Source organism: Carassius carassius, chromosome 12 (assembly GCF_963082965.1).
Source record: "Carassius carassius chromosome 12, fCarCar2.1, whole genome shotgun sequence".
NCBI classification, from domain to species: domain Eukaryota; kingdom Metazoa; phylum Chordata; class Actinopteri; order Cypriniformes; family Cyprinidae; genus Carassius; species Carassius carassius.
Window position 1 is genome coordinate 13,627,695 of NC_081766.1, and position 20,146 is coordinate 13,647,840.

Sequence of the window (20,146 nt, forward strand, 5' to 3'; positions counted from 1 at the left end):
ATCAGCAGCAAATCGGCAACTTGTTCCTGATGAGAGAATTTATCAAAGATCAATGCAGAGAGCCAGAGAGAAGGGATCTTCCTCTCATTTCTCAACATTAACTAACTGGAACATAGTGGATGAAGACCCCCCTGTCGAACACCTATTCATAAGAGTTCACCACAGATTACCTAACAGTATTCTCAGTCTATGACAGATTCCTTTCATTGGATGCAAGAGGATAATAAAAGACTGCAACGGACTGTATCAGAGCTACAAAGGCAGCTGGGTCAAGATGGGGTGTTGCCAACACCAAATTCAGCGGAAACATTATCTTTTGAGCGTACTTCACAACTTAAGGAGGTATCAAAAGAGAATTCTTCTCTACCAGTATATCAGCCAGCAGCTGTTGAAGAAGAATGGCCACTGCCACCCCCTCCGATAATGGTTGATAATAAATTGTTGCGTCCTTCTAAGGGAATGGAGCTTGGTATAATGGAAGAGCTCAGAGACCGCATTTGCACACTTGAAATGCAGAGGTTGCCAGTTCCATCTACTCTAAGTTATCAGGACCTAGACTCTGATTATTGTAATTTACCTTACATGGCACCAAGTAGTCGACCAGTAAGACGAGATGCTAGGCCTCCACCAGTGCCTCCAAAAAGATATTATAGTTTTTCTAATAACCAAACTGGTGTACAAGAGATGACATATCGGGGACCCAAGCCTTCCATCCCTGATTTTACATCTGATGACCCAAGAGAGTTAGCCAGACTTAGGATATCATTGGAGAATATCCTCCCACAAGATGCCACAGAGCAATTTAAGTACCAGATTTTACTGGATCATTTAAAGTTTGAAGAGGCACTTTTGATAGCTGATTCTTATTGTAATTCACATCACCCTTACTCTGATACAATGGCTTCACTTATTCAACATTACGGTCAGCCCCATCAGCTTGCTCTGCGTCAAATTGCTGGATTAATGAATGGACCTGTTGTCCAGAATGGTGATCCCACTGGATTCCGCAAATTCGCATTGAGAGTACGAGCATCAGTCGGGATGTTAGAGCAACTGGGTGATGAAGGCCATGTCGAACTTAATTGTGGGTCACATGTAGCTAGGTTAGCAAACAAGCTACCATATGACTTTCGAGCTAACTTTAGACGATATCTCTACCCTTTGAAGAGAGGAGTACCATCCCTTCTAGATTTTGCAGATTGGCTCGAATATGAATTGCAGATACAAGAGGAAGTGTTCGAGTGTTCACATGAGCCCTGGAAAGGAGGTACCAAGCAAAGAGAGCATCAGATTTTTAAGATAAAGAGTAAGTCAACGACTGTGCTTCTTGGTTCGACCTACAACACTTCTGAGCAGAAATCAATGCCTCAACCACAAAGGAAGTCGAAAACGTATTGCTCCTACTGTTGCAACAATATGCATGTTCAAGCATTGCATGAAGTAAATGTTAAGCCTGCAGAGAGCTTAACCTCAGCAACTTGTGGTCTAGTAAGCTCTACTCCAACTGACATTCTTTACCTTGATCGGAGAGCTGGATGTAGCCAAGTTTTGTTGAAAATCAGTAAAGTGGTCTTACGTAATGGTAATCAAATGCTGGAAACCTATGCTATATTGGATGATGGTTCAGAGAGGACGATTCTCCTTCAAGAAGCAGCAGAGAAGTTAAAGTTACAAGGTGATCCAGAAAGCATCACACTTAGAACCGTGAGACAGGATCTACGAGTGTTGCAGGGCTCTGCGGTGACTACCTGTCTGTCTCCCATTAACCAGCCAAACAAAGTCTACACCATCAAGAATGCATTTACTGCGAGTCAATTAGGTTTGGCGGAACATACTTACCCAATAACCAGACTTCAGCGGAAATCTTAGGAAATTGGCCTTACCTCATTTTACCAATGTCAGACCACTCATACTGATTGGGTCAGATAATTAACACTTGATAACTCCTGTACAGCCACTGAGACTAGGACCGCCTGGAGGTCCTGTAGCAGTCAGAACGAAACTTGGATGGACGCTACAGGGTCCAGTTAAAGGTCTTCTACATACTGGTAATGCAACTTCTTGTTTTTTCACTTCAAATGTTTCTCCATCATCTGAAATCTACCATCAAGTACCGAAGTGAAAAACTTGTTACCAGATCTAAGTGAGATCAAGAGGCCATGGATCACTTGCAAGCTAGAACAGCCAGAGTAGAAGTGGATGGAGTTCTGAGATATGCTACTCCTTTACTACGTGTAAAGAACATGCCCAATCTGTCAGGACCTCCTGAAGCAGTTCTGGCTAACCTTCGTAATACTGAGAAGCGTCTCATCAAAGATTCAGAACGTGCTGCTGCCTATAATGCAGAGATTGCCAAACTTGAGCATGCAGGATATGCCATTAAAGTTACCAGAGAAAAGCAATGCCCCAAAGAATCCTGGTTTAACCCTCATCATATGGTAACACATAATGGAAAGAACAGAATTGTGTTTAATTGTTCATTTTCATATCAGGGACACAATTTGAATGAGCTACTCTTACCAGGACCAAACCTAAGTTCATCCCTTTTTGGTATTCTGCTGCGTTTTAGAGAGCATTCTTTCGCTATAAGTAGCGATATAAAGGGGATGTTTCACCAGGTGAGGCTGTTATCAGAAGATAAGCCAATCTTGAGATTTTTGTGGCGTGATCTTCTGAGGCAAACCCAACCCCGTGTATATGAGTGGCAAGTACTTCCCTTTGGCACAACTTGTTCACCATGTTGTGCTACTTATGCACTGCAGCAGCATGTCATTGAACAAGGGCAGTTGGAAGATGTATGCAAAGCTGTCCTGCAGCACTTCTATGTTGACAATTGGTTACAGAGCTTTCCTTCAATTGAGATAGCCCGAGCTCTTGTGGACAAAATGAAGAAGCTACTTGCTGAAGGAGGTTTTGAGCTAAGACAGTGGGCTAGTAATGCTGCAGGTATCATTCATCATCTGCCGAAGGAAGTATTATCTCAGAGTGGTGAACACTGGCTTAATCAGAGTGATATGGATCCTCAAGAACCAGCTTTAGGGCTTCGGTGGCTGTGTCAATCAGACACTTTGATATATAAGTCTTGCACATTAAAATCATCCCCCATCACTATGAGAAATATTTACAGAATGATCGCAAGTTTATATGACCCTCATGGATACATCACTCCTTTTTCTACAAGGGCAAAAATAATTGTGCAGCAGTTGTGTAACAAAAAGCGAGAATGGGATGACCCTCTACTCCCTTGTGACCTCTTAGAGGCTTGGAAGATATGGGAAAGAGAGCTCCAACACTTGAATGAGATCCGACTTCCCCGGTGTTACGTGAGTGCTGAAATGGACCAAACTGATTGTGTGCAAGAAATTCACATATTTTGTGACGCTATTTTTGATATTTTCTGAACGTGCCTATGGATGTGTGGTATACTTGCGAACAGAAGATCCATTAAAACCGGTAGAGGTAGCATTCTTAACCGCACGCTCACGAGTTGCACCAAAAAAGCAGCTATCAATGCCAAGATTGGAATTATGAGCCCAACTTGCCCACCTGTTAAAAAGAGAGCTTACTATCAAGATATCCTGAATTCATTTATGGACAGACTCTACAACTGTGTTGACTTGGATTCAGTCTGAATTATGTCATTTCAAGGTATTTGTTGAAACCCGAATTGCAGAAATTCAAGAACTGACTGACTCCCGAGATTGGCATTATGTAGATTCATTGAATAATCCAGCAGATGATGTTACAAGAGGACGGACCCTACAGGATCTTAGGGAAGACAGTAGGTGGTTGAAAGGTCCCCCTTTCTTACACTTGTTGCCAGAATACTGGCCAAGAAATCCTTCAGCTTTGAAAAATGATGACACCGAAGAACTGTGCAAACCAATCACTTGTCTGAATCTAAATGCAATCTCATGCTATTCAATTCCAGAGCCTTCACAAGCTGACAGCTTCAAGGATCTAGTTTATGCTACCACAAAATCCCTTCATGGGGCGGCCTCCATAGAGAATCAAAGTCCTTCTGCTGAGGAGTATCAGCAGGCGGAATTAATGATTTTAAGATCTGCACAAGGAGACATTTTCCCTGAAGAGATTCAAAGTCTTAGTAATGGAAAATCTCTGTCATCATCAAGTCGTTTGGCAACATTAGCCCCAGAATTTGATACGGTAATGCAAGTAATTCGAGTTGGAGGCCGGCTGCGCAAGGGGGAAGTCGATGCCTAATGGTTAGAGAGTCGGACTCCCAATCGAAAGGTTGTGAGTTCGAGTCCCGGGCCGGCAGGAATTGTGGGTGGGGGGAGTGCATGTACAGTTCTCTCTCCACCTTCAATACCATGACTTAGGTGCCCTTGAGCAAGGCATCTAACCCCAAACTGCTCCCCGGGCGCCGCAGCATAAATGGCTGCCCACTGCTCCGGGTGTGTGTTCACAGTGTGTGTGTGTGTTCACTGCTCTGTGTGTGTGCACTTCGGATGGGTTAAATGCAGAGCACAAATTCTGAGTATGGGTCACCTTGGACGTGACATACTTGGCTGAATGTCACGTCACTTTCACTTTCACTTTCAATTGCAATCAGTTGGAAATAGAGACAGTTCATCCAATAGTTATGGATTCAAAACATCCAGTTACCAAGCTGCTTATTCAACAATATGACAGTAACTTAAAACATCCTGGTGCAGAGTTGAGGAGGTAATACTGGATTCTCAGAGGAAGAGAGGCTGTGAGAAAAGAACAACGTAACTGTGCAGAGTGTCAAAAATGGAGAGCTCAACCAATACCTCCACGAATGGCAGATTTACCTCCAGCACGTTTACGTTTACATCAACCACCCTTCTTCTCTACAGGAATGGATTGTTTTGGGCCACTTATGTCAAATTGGGCAGAAGAAACGAGAAAAGATGGGGAATATTGTTTAAATGTCTAACCACAAGAGCTGTACATATTGAAGTTCTAACCAGCCTCGATGTTGATTCTTTTCTGATGTCTTTAAGACGTTTTATCTCCCAAAGGGGGAAATCCTGCTGAATTGTTCTCTGATCAAGGAACAAATTTTAAAGGAGGAGAACGAGAACTTAAAGATGCATTCAACGCCCTGCACCCAGACCTGAAAGTCAAATTAGCTGAGTATCAGATCAAATTTTTCTTTAATCCACCTCATGCACCACACTTTGGAGGCTCTTGGGAGAGGGAGATTCGGTCCATTAAAACTGCTCTAAATGTTGCCTTGAATTCACAGACTGTAACGCACAAAGTTTTGACCACCGTCCTTGTTGAGATTGAGGGGATTTTAAATTCTAAACCTTTGGGTTATGTGTCCACTGACGTGGCCGATTCGGATCCTGTCACCCAAAACCTTCTTCTGATGGGGAGGCGAGACCCTTCACTTCCACAGGTCATGTATCATGAGTGTGAATTACTCCGCCGACGAAGATGGAGGTTCTGTCAAATCCTTGCTGATAGGTTTTGGTCACAGTTCATAAGAAATTATCTACCCAGTTTGCAAACCAGGGTAAAATGGCAAAGTGACACTGATGCACTCCAGTTAAAGGCCGTTGTCCTAGTGGTGGACCACCAGTTGCCTAGAGCACTTTGGCCTGTAGGTCATGTTATAAAGTTGATTCATGGTAAAGATGGAAGAATACGTACGGCAGAAGTGAGAGTGAAAGACAGGACGTATCTTCGACCAGTTAGTCGGCTGATACGCCTCCCTGCTGTCCCTAACAGTAATGCTTAGTTTAACGTTATTGCAAATTTGTGGGACAAATTTGGGGGCGGCTGTTCTGAAGGAACTGAGTCAGTAGAGGGCGATACTGATTGTTATATATGTCACTCCGCTTCCTTTAAATATGTCACCCCACTTCCTTTTTGAGCACATGGATATGATGGAAGCCATTTGAATGGTAGTTGAGGCCTAAGAGCAGTGATGGCCTTTACGGGGTTTTTGATACGTGGACTGTGTGCGTGCATCAAGTGTAAGTTGATAGTTTATATATATATATTATTTATGTATGATGATTATGTGTATAGATTGTTTGGTGGGTACCTTTTTTTTTATCTTAACCATGAATAATATTGTTTGTTGTATGTATATGAATGTTGATGTAGTACATTGTTTGCAATTGGTGACTTGAGGATTTAGATCTGTTGTTTAACTCTTTTAAAACTGGTGAATCCTGCTTGTTATATGGATCAATGTGTTAATGTTTGTCATACTTGTAACTGATGGCAGTGTTGTTATTCTTTTATAGTAACCACACACCTTGATCCACATGTTGAGCCATCAAATAAAAGCAACTAAAAGGAGTTTTGTGCATTCTCATCGATGCCCCACAGTGATTATTATTTTACCAGTTCTTAACAAACTTCAAAACAGTGCCATATTCCTTTGAATATACCATGTGATTTTGATATTTTACAATAACATGCAAAAAAGTATTTAATACATTTTATTTATAGCTTGAGTGTCCATATTTCTCTCAATGTTTTCTTCTGTAAATTAATATCTTTGTGTCTGAGATCTTTCTGTGTATGTAGCAGATCTGTGGCTGTTGAGGGAACTGTTTTTTTTCTGCCAATTATAAAGCATGGGATTTGAAGGGCACCAGAAGAGTGTTTGGTTCTCTGATGGGCCAGCAGTTAATCAGTGATTTGTATCTGACAACTGGTTCTCATGTGGCAGAAAGATGGATAGTGACGTCATAACAATGGGTAAATGTTTGCAAAATGAACTAAAATACAACTGAGTGGAGGCAAATATGTGAAAAATGATTTGTAATCATTTATAATTGAATTATAGCATATAATTATTTAATTATAGCATTTAATTAAGCATATTTATATAATTGTATTTTTTTTAATAGAACTATTATGTATAAAGTAACAGGTGTGTGTCACAGTGTGTGTTACAGTATCCAACAGTATTAGGGCTGGCATGACTTTAACATATTTTCTTGTGTGGTAAATTGCTGTCACCACAAGTTTTTTTTACAGGATGTCCAGGAACATGAGTACAAGGCATAACAGGAAATTGCACTGAGACCATAAATTGTAACTGTAATTCAGTTTTTTTTTTTTGCACAGCTATTGTTGTGCATGCTGACAGGACAGAACCATTGCTGGGAAGAGGCAATGTCTCAGTGATTTAAGAGGTGAGAGTGACTATAGGTTCGACTTCTACCAGATGGTCTGGCATGAGCAATCATCATGTAGTACCAAAATGATCTGTGTTACTCAAATACTCAAACCAAAACAGGTATTCACACCAAAATTTACAAAACAAACTTACTAAGACCATATTTTCAGTAATTGAGAAGACACCTCATTTCTTTCCAAAGAAGCCATGTGACGTTAGTGTTTAAACAGTTTTGAAGAAAAAGACATGTGACAGGATGTGCTTCTGATTGGAACAATCAAACCAGTTTAAAGGGCAGGTCTGCATAAGCAAAAGTGAGACTGCAGAATCTCAGCCAACGACAGAGGATGCCCCTGGAATGAACCTAGTAACAGCGCAAAATATATTTTGGATCAAGATGAAAATAATAGTAACAGTAGTTATATTACTCATATTACATCTATCAAACTGCTTTGCACAGTCAGGTATGTCTTTTTCTTTAATCAAACTGAATAATGAATGACAATAATATTCATACTTTTTGTATTATTTATTGTGAAAGAAGATTTATGATATAGTACTTGTGTATATGTGTGTAAATAACTGAATGCTGCATAATCTCATAAATTTTTTTGTGCAGGAGGAAGCTTTCTAATATATAATGTGGATTATAACAAATGCATGTCCAGCTCCCTGGACAAGCTTTCCACCTGTGACCCACACAGTAATCCACAACAGTTTCGCTGGGCTTCAAAAAATCGCATTTTGAACACATTCACAAAGAAATGCCTTGGAGTAGGAAGTAAAACAGAGGGCAAAAAACTGCAGTGGCTGATTTGTGAAGATGACAATGATCTGCAGAAGTGGGAATGCCACAGTGATACATTGCTTGGCCTGAAGAACGAGTCTCTGTATCTGGCTGTTAATGATGATGGTGTGCCAGTGATCTCAAAAGACACTGGAACGAAAAGCAGATGGACAATTCAAGGAACACTAAACAATATTTGCTCTAAGACTTATGAAGGTATGTGTCTATTGAACTTAGTGAAAGTGACGATGAATTTTTTTCTCTCTCCATACAAATGCCTGTTATTCAGTCAGGAAGTAAAAAACAACACTTATTTTAAACAATTATAAATTCAAACTGTGTGTGTAGTCTCAAGTTGCTTCTGCCTTAAATAAGATGGCTTAGCATGTTTGTCTGAAGTTTTCCAACAATTCAGAGGTTATTACGTAAACAGCGTAGACTAGTCTTCCATGTTATTCATCTGTTTTTTTTTGTTTTTTTTTTTCTTAAGACTGGTCATAACTTTTTTTTTCCAAGTCAGTTGCATAAAATAATACATTTGAATCTGAATAGTAAGACCAATTTTAAATTGACTTGGGAAGTCTGAATAGTGGTAATGTTTACGTGTAACTGGCCCCTGGATGCAATCACAAAAAAAAAAAAGGGTTTAAAAAAAACTAAATCAAAACATTCCTAAGCACCATTGAAACCTGTGTACAGTAGCTGCAGGGGTACTGCTACACGTCTCTTTATAATAGTTATTATAATCAATGGCTGCATCCATTTTTGGATATTTTCCTAATATTTCCAAATCCCTTTCTCATAATGGGACACTCTTGTTGTTATATACTACCCTTGATACCAATGCAACTGATTTATTATATCACTTTTTGAGTAGAAAGTGATTTCCAACACTAATCAGTTTAATTCCATTTAATTCCATGGTATTTAGTATTTAACTGAATGATTAAATTAATATTTTATAATTTTATTGCAAATGTAATTGTGCATTTCATTTTATTCTAAATGTAATGCTTTTGTGCATAATCGGATAATTTTCGCAAGCACTGCAAATGATTATTCAAATAACTGATCTACAAACTCTACATTTTAATTTACAGAATTGTATACCATTGATGGAAATGCATTTGGTCGCCCATGTCAGTTTCCTTTTCTTTATGAGAAAAAATGGTATGCAGATTGTACCAAAACTGATGAACACAATCAACGTCTATGGTGTTCTGTTGAGACAGACTACAGTGTTAATCAGCTGTGGGGCTACTGCCCAACACGTGACAGTAGGTTTATTTCTCATTTACTTTATATTTCAAATGTTGCCTGCATGATAAATATTAAATATTTAAGACTGCAGTTGTTACTTGTCCATCGCTGAAGGCTAAACTAATAACATATATTCCAACAATGAAACATTGGCATGCACATACTGATGATTAGTGATGATTTGCAGATGCATTCTGGGTCAAACATCCTCTGACAAACGTCTATTACCAAGTGAATAGTGGGTCAGCCCTGACATGGTACCAGGCTAGAAAGAGCTGCCAGCAGCAAGGAGCAGAGCTGCTGAGTGTCTCTGAACCTAACGAACACACCTTTGTAGCAGGTACAGTCCCATCAAAAAAATTCTCTGAATGAAACTGTTCATCATTACATGCACTAATGTAACATTGATAACATTATTATCTAGGAATTGTTCAGAGTACTCCAAATGCACTATGGACGGGACTGAATAAATTAGATGTAACCAGTGGATGGCAATGGAGCAATGCCCAGCCATTACGTTATCTGAAATGGCTCAGTGGTAAGACCATCTTTCAGTCAAAGGATTCAGTCTCATTGAATTAGTGTAGCTTTACTGGAAGAGCACAATACAACACTAGTTTGATTCCCAGGGAAAAAACAAACAGACAAAAATAAATATGTACTTCAATAAATGTAAATGCGGCATGACATGAGAGACCTTCATTTTTCCTTGATTCACCATATCCTAAATAATTTGACTAAATGACTAATACTTGACTGAAATGATAATTTCTCTCTTTATTGAAGGATACCCAACCACACAACCAGGCTACAGTTGTGGAGTCCTGAAAAATGATTTTGGTTCTGAATGGTCAAATGAACCTTGTTCTGAAAAACATGGATATGTCTGCCAAAGAGGCCATTCTGTTCCTATTGTTCCACCAGGTAGGCTTCTCAGTCACTTTTTCTTTTATATAACAACTGTTCTCAAACTGTGGGACTGGAGTTAGTGAGTCAAGCAGTGTCCGAAAATAAAAATAAAAACATATAGCATTATTTGAGTCAGATCATTTAATGATTCAGTATTGAATCAGTATGAGTTGTTCTCATACATTTGACTCCCTTATTGAACTGCATGTCAGTGCATTATTAACCTACTTCAATATGGGTTGTAATAATGTGTTTTAATGGGTCTTGAGTTTGATTACACCTCTTGAAGTGGGTACTAGCATTAAAAAGTTTAGGAACCTCTACCATACTGTATATGATGTTGGCAATTTGTTATCTTTGTCATTTTGGACAGTGGTGAACACTGGCTTTTGCCATAGCCCCTGGATTCCATATTCAAGCAACTGTTATCTCCTTCATCGCACCAAGAAAACATGGCTAGAGGCACGAGACTCCTGTCTGCGGGAAGGAGGAGACCTGCTGAGTATTCTCAGCAAAGAAGAGCAAAGCTTTGTCATCACACAGCTTGGATACTGTACGTTTTGATGATCAGAATATCAAAACAGTGCTGTTGCAAGAAAAGGTATGGACGTCACCCCTACATGAGGTTGCTAGTTGATCATCTACATCTTTATTTTCAGCGAAAACAGACGAGCTTTGGATTGGTTTCAATGACCGTAAAACACAGATGCTGTTTGAGTGGAGTGACCAATCTAGCGTTCCCTTTGCCTCATGGGAGGTGAGTGAGCCGAGTCACAGTGCTGTCCGTGCAGAGGACTGCGTGTTAATGAGAGGAGAGGTAAGAACATTATATGTAAAACATTTTTCATGTTATTTGAGAAGTAATCTTAATTCTATTTGTCTTTCTCATAGCTTATTAATAACTGTTTCACATTTAGGAGGGAAAGTGGGCTGATGATATTTGTGAAAATAAGTATGGATTCATCTGTAAGAAGAAGTCCAGCTCCAGAGCCTCGAATAATGATACAGTTGTCACAAGCCCCGGATGCAAAACAGTACGTATTTGTGTGATTAGAAAAGGACCTAATGTTCTCGGTCATCAAGTGGTGAAATAGATTTACTGACAGCTCTCTTATTTTTTGAAAAGGGTTGGACCAGGTATGGGTACTACTGCTACATGGCAGGACCTGAGTCCAAGACCTTTGAAGAAGCAAAACAGATGTGTGAGAAAGATGATTCTCAACTGGTTGATATTTCATCCAGGTCCGATCGCTTCTTTAGTTACATGTTTTCTGTCTTTTCTACCTCCTTACTACATTGACTTTGACTACATTGACATTGATAACATTGAAAACCTTAAAGCAATTTAAATAAAATGTATGTTTTAAAATGTATGTGCAAAATATTTTATACTGAAAAGCTATGAACAGCTTTCAGTGTCATTTTCTGCTAAAGGCTAAATCTCTTTGTTTATCCCCATTAGAGTAGAAAATGCATTCCTCGTTAGTGTAGTTGGAGCACGACCAGAGAAGTATTTCTGGATTGGGTTGTCTAATCAGAAGGATCTGCACACTTTTGAATGGACCAACACTAAGAAAGTCTCATTTACTCATTTCAACGCTGGGATGCCAGGTACTGTACTCAATGTCAATGAAATAATTTTGTTTCTGAATTCTCATAATTACAGTCCTATATTTTAGAAAGTCTTTTTTCTTTCAAAAAAATAAAAATCAGGAAGAAAACAAGGCTGTGTTGCCATGACGACTGGAATTGTTGCTGGGCTTTGGGATGTGATCAGCTGCTCAAATAAGGCAAAATACATCTGCAAGCAGAAAGCTGATGGACTAATAACAACTCCAGCCCCACCAACCACACCTGCTATAAGCTGTCCCGAAGAATGGATGCCACTTGTGTATAGAGATTTTTGTGTCAAGGTAAAATGGGCTTTTAAGACTATTTTCATGTTAATTTTTGGGTAAATTTGAAACAAAATAAGAGATTGTAGAATATTTCCAAACATATTACTGATTATCTTGTCTTTCTGGTAGCATTTTAATGTACCTATGAGCCAAATGAAGACTTGGGATGAAGCTCTTGACTTCTGCCAAGAGCTTGGTGGTGATCTCCTGAGCATCCAGCATGAGGCTGATATTCCTTGGAAACAAGCAGGGTAATATCTATCATTCCTTTTGCATAATGACAGCTGATGAATGTCCAGCTAATGGACAAACATGTTTCACTTGTATGACAATACCACATGATTAATAACATGTTTCAGTAACATGACTCTTCGGGCATTGACCATCAAAATCCACAATAATTACCCACAATTAAGCCACAAACCTTTTCCATATATTTGCATATAGATGTCAATGAATGTTATATTTGGCTGAGTCTCATTGTTCTTGTGTTTTTGTATTCCTTGCCATTATTTTGATAAACTGGGAAAAATACAGTGGATGAGCAAAAAAGTCACATGACTGAAAAAGATGAATGCATAAATTAAAACTATGTGGTTTTGCTTGTAGAGTGTATCCAGCATGGATTGGTTACAGAATGTACGATCCCTCTGTGGGTTTTGTGTGGAGTGATGGTTCTTCGGTGAGGTCACAAAGAATTTGTTAAAAAACAATAAATACTAAATAGAATTCACAGGGGATGTCATTTAGGTTTTTCAAAATCTGCTCTGTTTTAGTCATCCTATCAAAGCTGGGCTAGTGATGAACCAAACAATCTGAACAACATTGAAAACTGTGTTGAAATGAGAATTTCAATCTGGGACAGTGATGGAACGTGGAATGATGTGAACTGTCAAGACAGAAAGGACTGGTATTGTCAAATCCGAAAAGGTACAAATCAGTCTGGCAAAAGTGTAATTCTACCATCACTGGATCAAAAAGACAGTACTGTTTTTTCAATTTAAATTGAATACATGACAACTAATTGCTTCGCTTTGTTTTTTAGGAAAGATACCAAAGGAAGTAAATATTACAGGTCCAGGTAAGTCTTACAATTGCACAAACAATTTTTGTGATTGTGTGTGTGTGTGTGTGTGTGTGTTTATCTTGTCACACTGATGGAGTAAAAGAAGAACTTGAATTAAAAACATTTATTTATTTTTATTTAAGTTTATAATGAAACAGAGGATGGCTGGATACTATTCCGAGGTAGCCAGTACTATGTGTCCCAGTACTCATCACTTTCTATGCACGATGCTCGGACATTCTGTAGGAAATCACATAGCGATCTTGTGGTTATCAATGATGAGGCTGAGCGGGTGTTCATTTGGCATCAGGTACGAGGGCTGAGTTTTCTAGCAGCATATTGTGGTCAATATATCACACAAAATGCATCTTTGTATCATTTGTTATTTTGAATATGTTTTATACCACATTTAATTTACTGACTGAGTGTAGTGCTTATTTTCTGTGTGTTGCAGGCTAAGAATTCGCACAATGAATTTATCATTGGTTTGACAGTTGATCTGGATGGAACTTACCAGTAAGTTTAAAGAATGTATGCAGAATTCTATAGTCCCTTACAAAAGGACAAATAAACAAATAATTTTTTTAAAAATTATATATCTATAAAGGTGGATGGATGGGTCCCCTGTAGTATTTCAAGCTTGGGAAGAAAATCAGCCTGCTTTTAAAAACAGTGAGGAAAGATGTGTGAAGATGACCACATCTCAAGGTACATCATATCTTCTGATCTGTTAATATGGTGGATACTGTATAATTAGTGGAATGTGTTACTGACCACTGAAAAATTTGGTGCAGAAAATGTTTCTAATGTGTGATCAAATCACTGTTGATACATTTGATTAATTACATTAAACAAAAAGCATTTTGATCGTTACAGGACTCTGGGAAACTATTAACTGTGGAGATGAATATAATTTTTTTTGTAAGCGAAGTGGGTCACCTACAGTAAACACCACAGTGGCCCCTACACAACAGCCTAAAGGAGGCTGTGCTCCTGAGTGGAAACACTTCAAAGGAAAAGTAATTAGAATTATATATATATATTCTAAAATTATGGAAAAATAAAAAATAAAAAAAATAACTATGTAACTGATGTAACTGATTTTACAATGCAACATTTGTGAAATTGTGTGAAGAAATGTCATTTATATAACACATTTTAGTGCTACAACGTGAAGGAAGAATTGAAAACATGGACAGAAGCGAGAGGATACTGCAGAGAGCTTGGTGGAGATCTGGCATCTATTCTGAATAAACAACAACAAGGTAAAAGCTTTGTGATAGTTCAGTTAATGAATTGGACAAGAGGTTTCTTGCTCAGAACTAAAATAAATTAAAATGTGACATTAATCTAGAACTCCCTGTATCTTGATTAGAAAGATTTTTAATATGTTATTTTTTTTTAGCTATACACATTGACTTGATCATTATCAGACACTGTATGTTTTATTTATTACATTACATTTGCTGCAGCCTTTTTAAGCACAATAATTAGAGAGAAAACCACAGACTTATGGATTGGATTCAGCAATTTGGCAAACGGGAGGTTCAAGTGGACAGATGGGAGTAAAGTTCAATTCACAGAGTGGGCCAATGGAGAACCTCGAACCTATGTATGGACATTTATAAGTGTTTAAAACATTTAAAAACATTTGTAGCTTAATAAATTCCACATTTAACCTGAAGATGTTTTGGGATGACTATGGACTGTTTATATTATTTTCACTCACAGTGGCATTCATACCATTGGACAAAATATCACCATTCAGATGAACAGGTATACCCTAATAAACTAAGATTATAACTAAATAGTATTGTTTTTAGTGATAAAAGTAATTGCTTTAATAGATGTTTATTTTTCAAACAGGAATGTGTTTTTATGGGCAAGAGTTCAAGCTCTGAATTTGGCAAGTGGGTGGCAACTGACTGTAATTCTACTTACGGTTTTATCTGCAGTCGTGATGTTGGTGAGTTTAGCTGAACCAAGTGACAGACTTGCAGAGAAATTGTAGATATTTTGCAGGCTTTTACCACTCTTCACATTTTGCATCCATTTTGTCATTTTTCACATGTTCAGATCCTGGTATTGCCCCAGTGCCGACTGAAATTCCTAAAACCTTTGTCAAGCTTGGAAATTCATCTTTCAAAGTGATTCAAGAGAACCTAACGTGGAGTGATGCAAACCGTCGCTGTGAGGCAGAGGGGGCTCATCTGGCCAGCATTCGGGATTTGATAACACAAGCTTACCTCGAGTTGCAGGTCTATAGGGCCAAACAGCCCATGTGGATCGGTCTCAGCAGTGTACAGGTAATGAAATCGAGTGAGAAAGGGAAGGTCATGGCATTGCAATTAATAGGAATATTCAGTCACCCTTATGAGTTTCTTTGTTCTGAGGAACACAAAGTGAGATGTTTGGGAGAATGTACAGGCTGCTCATTGCCATACAGTGAAAGTCAATGATTACAAGGGCTGTCAAAATCCAAAAAAACTACAAATCTTAAAAATGCTGAAGAGATGCTCAAGAAAGTCATTTTACGTTGAACATTAAGTGGAAAACAAATGTAATGAGTGTTTTTCTAAATTAGTCTTTTGAAAATGAACTCTATAAAACTTACTTTTTCTTTGTGTCTGATATATTGATGACTCCATATAATCTACAAATTGTATATTTGCATTCAACAGACAAAAGGATATTTTATATGGGCAAATAACTGGCCCATGAATATGGAGAAATGGGCATCTTCTGAACCACGGCCCAACCGTCCTTGTGCATACATGGACACAGACGGAGGATGGAAAACAACTCTCTGCAATCAAACCTACTACAGTGTCTGTGAGCAAACAACAGGTGAGATTACTCTACCTTATCATTTGTGTGTGTGTGTCTCTCAAATTACAGCAAATAATTATGGATAACTTATCAAATTGTTCAGATTTTTAAAATGCATTAGAAATATTACTTTCAGTTTAACTCCTGTATACAAATCTTTCCATATATATGACACCCACCAGGAAGTCACAACAGTATTTAAGTAGCCTATTTTCAAATAGCAATTCAATTTGACCCTCCACCAAAAAAAAATAGTTCCAAACAAAGTCATAGTTGTACCGTCGGTCATGCATCGCAGTTTTATGAACAAATCAGTTGAGTGAATGGTTCTGTTACTCAACCTTGAAGCCGGTCAATTGTATTGTGTCTGAATGAATATGTTTTTTTGATTGAAAAGCCTCGGTACTCAGTTCTTGATACAACACACATCCAGTCATATTACACACTGAATGGATAATAGTTCTTGTATCATCTTGGTAAACGCTATTTCCATGGGACATTCTCCAACAGATATTCTCCCGACTGTTCCACCACAGCATCCTGGGCACTGCCCACAAGAAGATGATGACAGTCCAGTAAGGTGGATACCTTACAAAGACAGTTGCTATGCTTTTGTGATGGAACTGAAATCGTGGAGCAGAGCATCTAGACTCTGTATGACATGGGGTATGGATCTAAAATTGATTTAAAATACAGTTTACTTAATTAGGTGCAGAGAACAAAAGATTAACAAAGTTTGCATCTTGGTTCCAGGAGCATCTCTTGTCAGCATTAGGGATGAAGAGGAACAGAAGTTTATAGAGAACAACGTCATGCTCATGGACAGTTTCAAAAGCTTTTGGATTGGACTTTTCCAGAACCAGAAAGGTAATGCGCTAAATATACATTCACATACAGGAAATCTCTTCTATTCAACACTTTACCAGTGTCCACGAGTTTTTACATTGTTAGAGGTTGAACTCATGGGCCTTAAGGAGTTGGGTACATACTGTATGATCTCACCCTGGGTTATCTAACTACACAGGACACTGGTTATGGTCAGACAATACTGTGGTGGATTACACTAACTGGGCAACTGTGAATGATTATGATGAAGACCATGGATATCATAATTGGAATCTTGACTGCGCATTACTCTCTTCCAAAACAAAAAAATGGAGACAAAAACATTGTGATTACTCTTCCTTTTCATTTATCTGCAAAACTGCCAAAGGTATGTATTTTTTGTCAGAGAAACACAGGTTTATGTCTTATTAACTAATATGCTGGTTTCAAACACCTAATTCAAACCTGTCTTGTGAATTGAGTCCTCCAAATTAAAATGACTGTTGAGTTAATTATTTGTGTGGCGACTTACTGTAGGTGACACAATAAAACCAGTCTGTTTCAGTATTTTACTGTTTAAATTGACCTAAAAAATACAAGGATGTTGTGGAAGATGTCATTTTCCCTTTTACTTTAGACAGTCGTATTTTATAAAAATATTTTCTTCTCAAAAGACTTCAGGTCCACATATTGTTAGAATTTACCCTATTAGAAATGGATTTTAGAGAAGAAAAAAAAATAGAGAGAGAGAGATTGGTAGAAAGATTTATATACAAATGTTGCATTCTGTTTTAAAAAATGAACTGATTTTTTTTATTCCTGATTTTTTCTTCTGCAGTTATAAGTACAACCACTAAGTCCCCAGAAGAAGGTAATATTGTCATATTCTTAACGCCTTTACTTTTTTTTGTCAAGACATTCAAAAATCAAATTTTATGTCAAGAAAACAGCAACCTCTCTTCCTCAAAGTAGACTTATTTTTAAGTAATAAAACTGCAGTTTGATATAATGTGTATATGACAGTTTAACACTAATTTATCTTCTGTTATTATTTTTACCTTTTATTTCTTTACAGGTCCTGAGCCTCACAAGGTCAATAAGGGTTTGGCTGTGTTCTTCACTATTGCAGTGGTCAGCATATTGGGAGCTCTAGCTTTCATGTACTACAGAAGTTCAAAAAGACAGTTATTGCCTACATTTGAAAATCCCATGTATAATAACAGAGATGCTGCTTATTCAGATAGTAAAGATGATAAAACATTGATTGCCAACATTGAGATCGCTGAATAGAACCCTGTTTTATAATGTCCCATTACTTGTAGGCTATGCAAGAGACGATTAGCCAATTATTATCATGAAATAGAAAAAATAAAAAATAAATAATGACAGGGCTCATCAGATTTATTTTGCGATAATGGCTGTACATTATTCTGTTTACTACGCGGCTACTCACTAAATAACTATTCATTTGATTAGAAAATAATTTTTTTTTGTAAGAAGAAATGTGCAGCAGTTTCAGAATGGTGCACATGACCAATCCGAATCAAATATTTCAAAGAATCATCTGGAATCAGTGGTTTAATATGGCATTGCCACTATTTTTGTAAGGATTTTTCAGGCTGTCTTTGAGTTTTTAAAAAGTCTTTGAATAAGCTGAATAAGAATTGGCTCTAAAAAAAAATAACACTTTGACATATGTGTTTGATCAAACAACCAGTTACAGGCCAACTGTGCAGTGCAGTTTAAGCATGGAAAAATTGTCATATTTTTTGGAGTGCTGTGCCAAAAAACAGGATAAGATGATGTGTTTAAGTTAGCTGACATTGCAGCATTTGGAGTATGGGGACAGTGTTGGAACGCAATTTAGAGTTTCCATTTTTAGTTTCAGAAAATGTTATGCCCTCTTTGAATTCAGTGGCAGTTTCAACCATTAGGAAACACTTTACAGTATGGTTTGTATTAGTCAACAATTGTGCATTAACTAACAGTAAGCGATGCATTTCTTTGAGTATTTATTAATATTCATTAATGTTAGGTAATAAAAATACAATAGTTAATTGTTAGTTTGTGTTAGCTCACTTTTACATGATTAAAATTAAAAGTTGAAATTAACATAAATTAATAATTAATAATTAGTTAATGTTGACTGATATGAACAAATTGAACTTTAAACTGTAAAGTGTTACTATAGTAAACAATGAGGTAAATGCACAATGAGAACCACATCTGGGAAATCAATGCATGAAAACATCAAAAGTGTGCATTATTTGTTTCGGAGAGCATTTCAAAGACAATAAACAGTCAGACCAACTGAATACAGAGGGACATCTATATTACAATGCAGCAGTATCTGTACTCAGTTTTATCAATCCAGTATCTACAAAGGCATTTATGAGGTATATACAAATACATAGAAACAATTTCCAAGCTATAGTGTTGTCACAAACTAATGCATAGAGTACTCAGAAACATAAAGGTATCAAGTGTAAATAAACATCATGGTTCCAGATGCATTAAGACTATGAACAGATTTGAGTGCTTATAATTTTGTCATCTTCCTCTTTTTATTTTTAACAAAACTGTAAATTTTGGAAACAAAACATTTACCATGCTATTGTAATAAAATAGGTATTTTCTAAATCATTTTACCTATTTCTCTCAGGACATTTGTGTGTGCCTTTTTACGTTATGAAAAAAGAAATCAATTCGATATACATACTGTAAATATTTAAACATGGAACAGAATGAAACTGTTCATTAATATTAAAATTGTTCATTTGAAATAATTTTGCAAGCAAACAACACATACAGTAGTATGGCTCGAGATTTTACATGACTATGTTATCTAGCTAAGCTCTTTGTCTTGAAACGTACTGATGCTTTGTATGAAATTTACTGAATAAAATCTTAAATGATTTTTGTGAATACAAAACCAAGCCAAACTAAACACTGAACTATGTATACATTAAAGCTAACATGAAAGTGAAGTATGTAAATAAAAATTCTATTTTTAATCTCAATGAATAATCGGTGTCCCTCTGAAATGTGTGAAATTATGGAAAATAGGTTGCAAACAGTAATTTACGCCAACTTAAAAGTGAAGTTTGTAATTGCTCTTAGTAGTGTGGAACTATAAAACAACGACTTTTCAGACATGTGTATTAAACACTCCCCCCATCTGCCATTGGTCAGACAAATATATAGTCATGCCTCCAAACCTGTCATTGGTTGAGTCACGGTTGCTGTCAGGCTGCTTGAGATGGTCAATCAAATCTTTCTTTTTTTTTTTTTTCTGGCACAGATACAATGTTTTTACTTTTAAAAAATCAACCAACAAACCTCTTGTCCCTGTGTTTTAAACTAGTATAAGAGAAGATATTTTACATCCAAAATATCCACCTTATTTTTTTAACATTTTCCTGTGAATGTGCGAGACTTTC

The 20,146-nt window shown here is 37.3% G+C and overlaps 1 protein-coding gene across 1 annotated transcript; it reads left to right on the top strand.

The window, feature by feature from the left end:
- The first annotated feature begins 7,422 nt into the window (after positions 1-7,422).
- On the top strand, positions 7,423-19,718 carry LOC132154857 (macrophage mannose receptor 1-like). Its single transcript, XM_059563572.1, has 31 exons — positions 7,423-7,596; positions 7,752-8,135; positions 9,020-9,196; positions 9,367-9,519; positions 9,604-9,717; positions 9,966-10,103; positions 10,462-10,641; positions 10,748-10,905; positions 11,006-11,122; positions 11,215-11,330; positions 11,551-11,699; positions 11,802-12,001; positions 12,116-12,237; positions 12,596-12,668; positions 12,763-12,916; positions 13,032-13,067; positions 13,196-13,362; positions 13,507-13,568; positions 13,660-13,760; positions 13,929-14,071; positions 14,215-14,317; positions 14,525-14,664; positions 14,784-14,828; positions 14,919-15,018; positions 15,129-15,358; positions 15,734-15,899; positions 16,392-16,547; positions 16,635-16,748; positions 16,906-17,094; positions 17,545-17,577; positions 17,782-19,718. Exons 1-31 carry the CDS (start codon positions 7,491-7,493, stop codon positions 17,994-17,996), a joined length of 4,341 nt encoding a protein of 1,446 aa, XP_059419555.1. The 5' UTR covers positions 7,423-7,490; the 3' UTR covers positions 17,997-19,718.
- The last annotated feature ends 428 nt before the right edge of the window (positions 19,719-20,146 follow it).

What these genes read in the sequence shown, in the direction of transcription:
- LOC132154857 (XM_059563572.1), top strand. Translation starts at nt 7,491, where the DNA reads ATGAACCTAGTAACAGCGCAAAATATATTTTGGATCAAGATGAAAATA. An exon ending in AAACTGCTTTGCACAGTCAG is followed by an intron (nt 7,597 to 7,751) that starts GTATGTCTTTTT and finishes TTTTTTGTGCAG; the next exon opens with GAGGAAGCTTTCTAATATAT. An exon ending in TCGGTCTCAGCAGTGTACAG is followed by an intron (nt 15,359 to 15,733) that starts GTAATGAAATCG and finishes TGCATTCAACAG; the next exon opens with ACAAAAGGATATTTTATATG.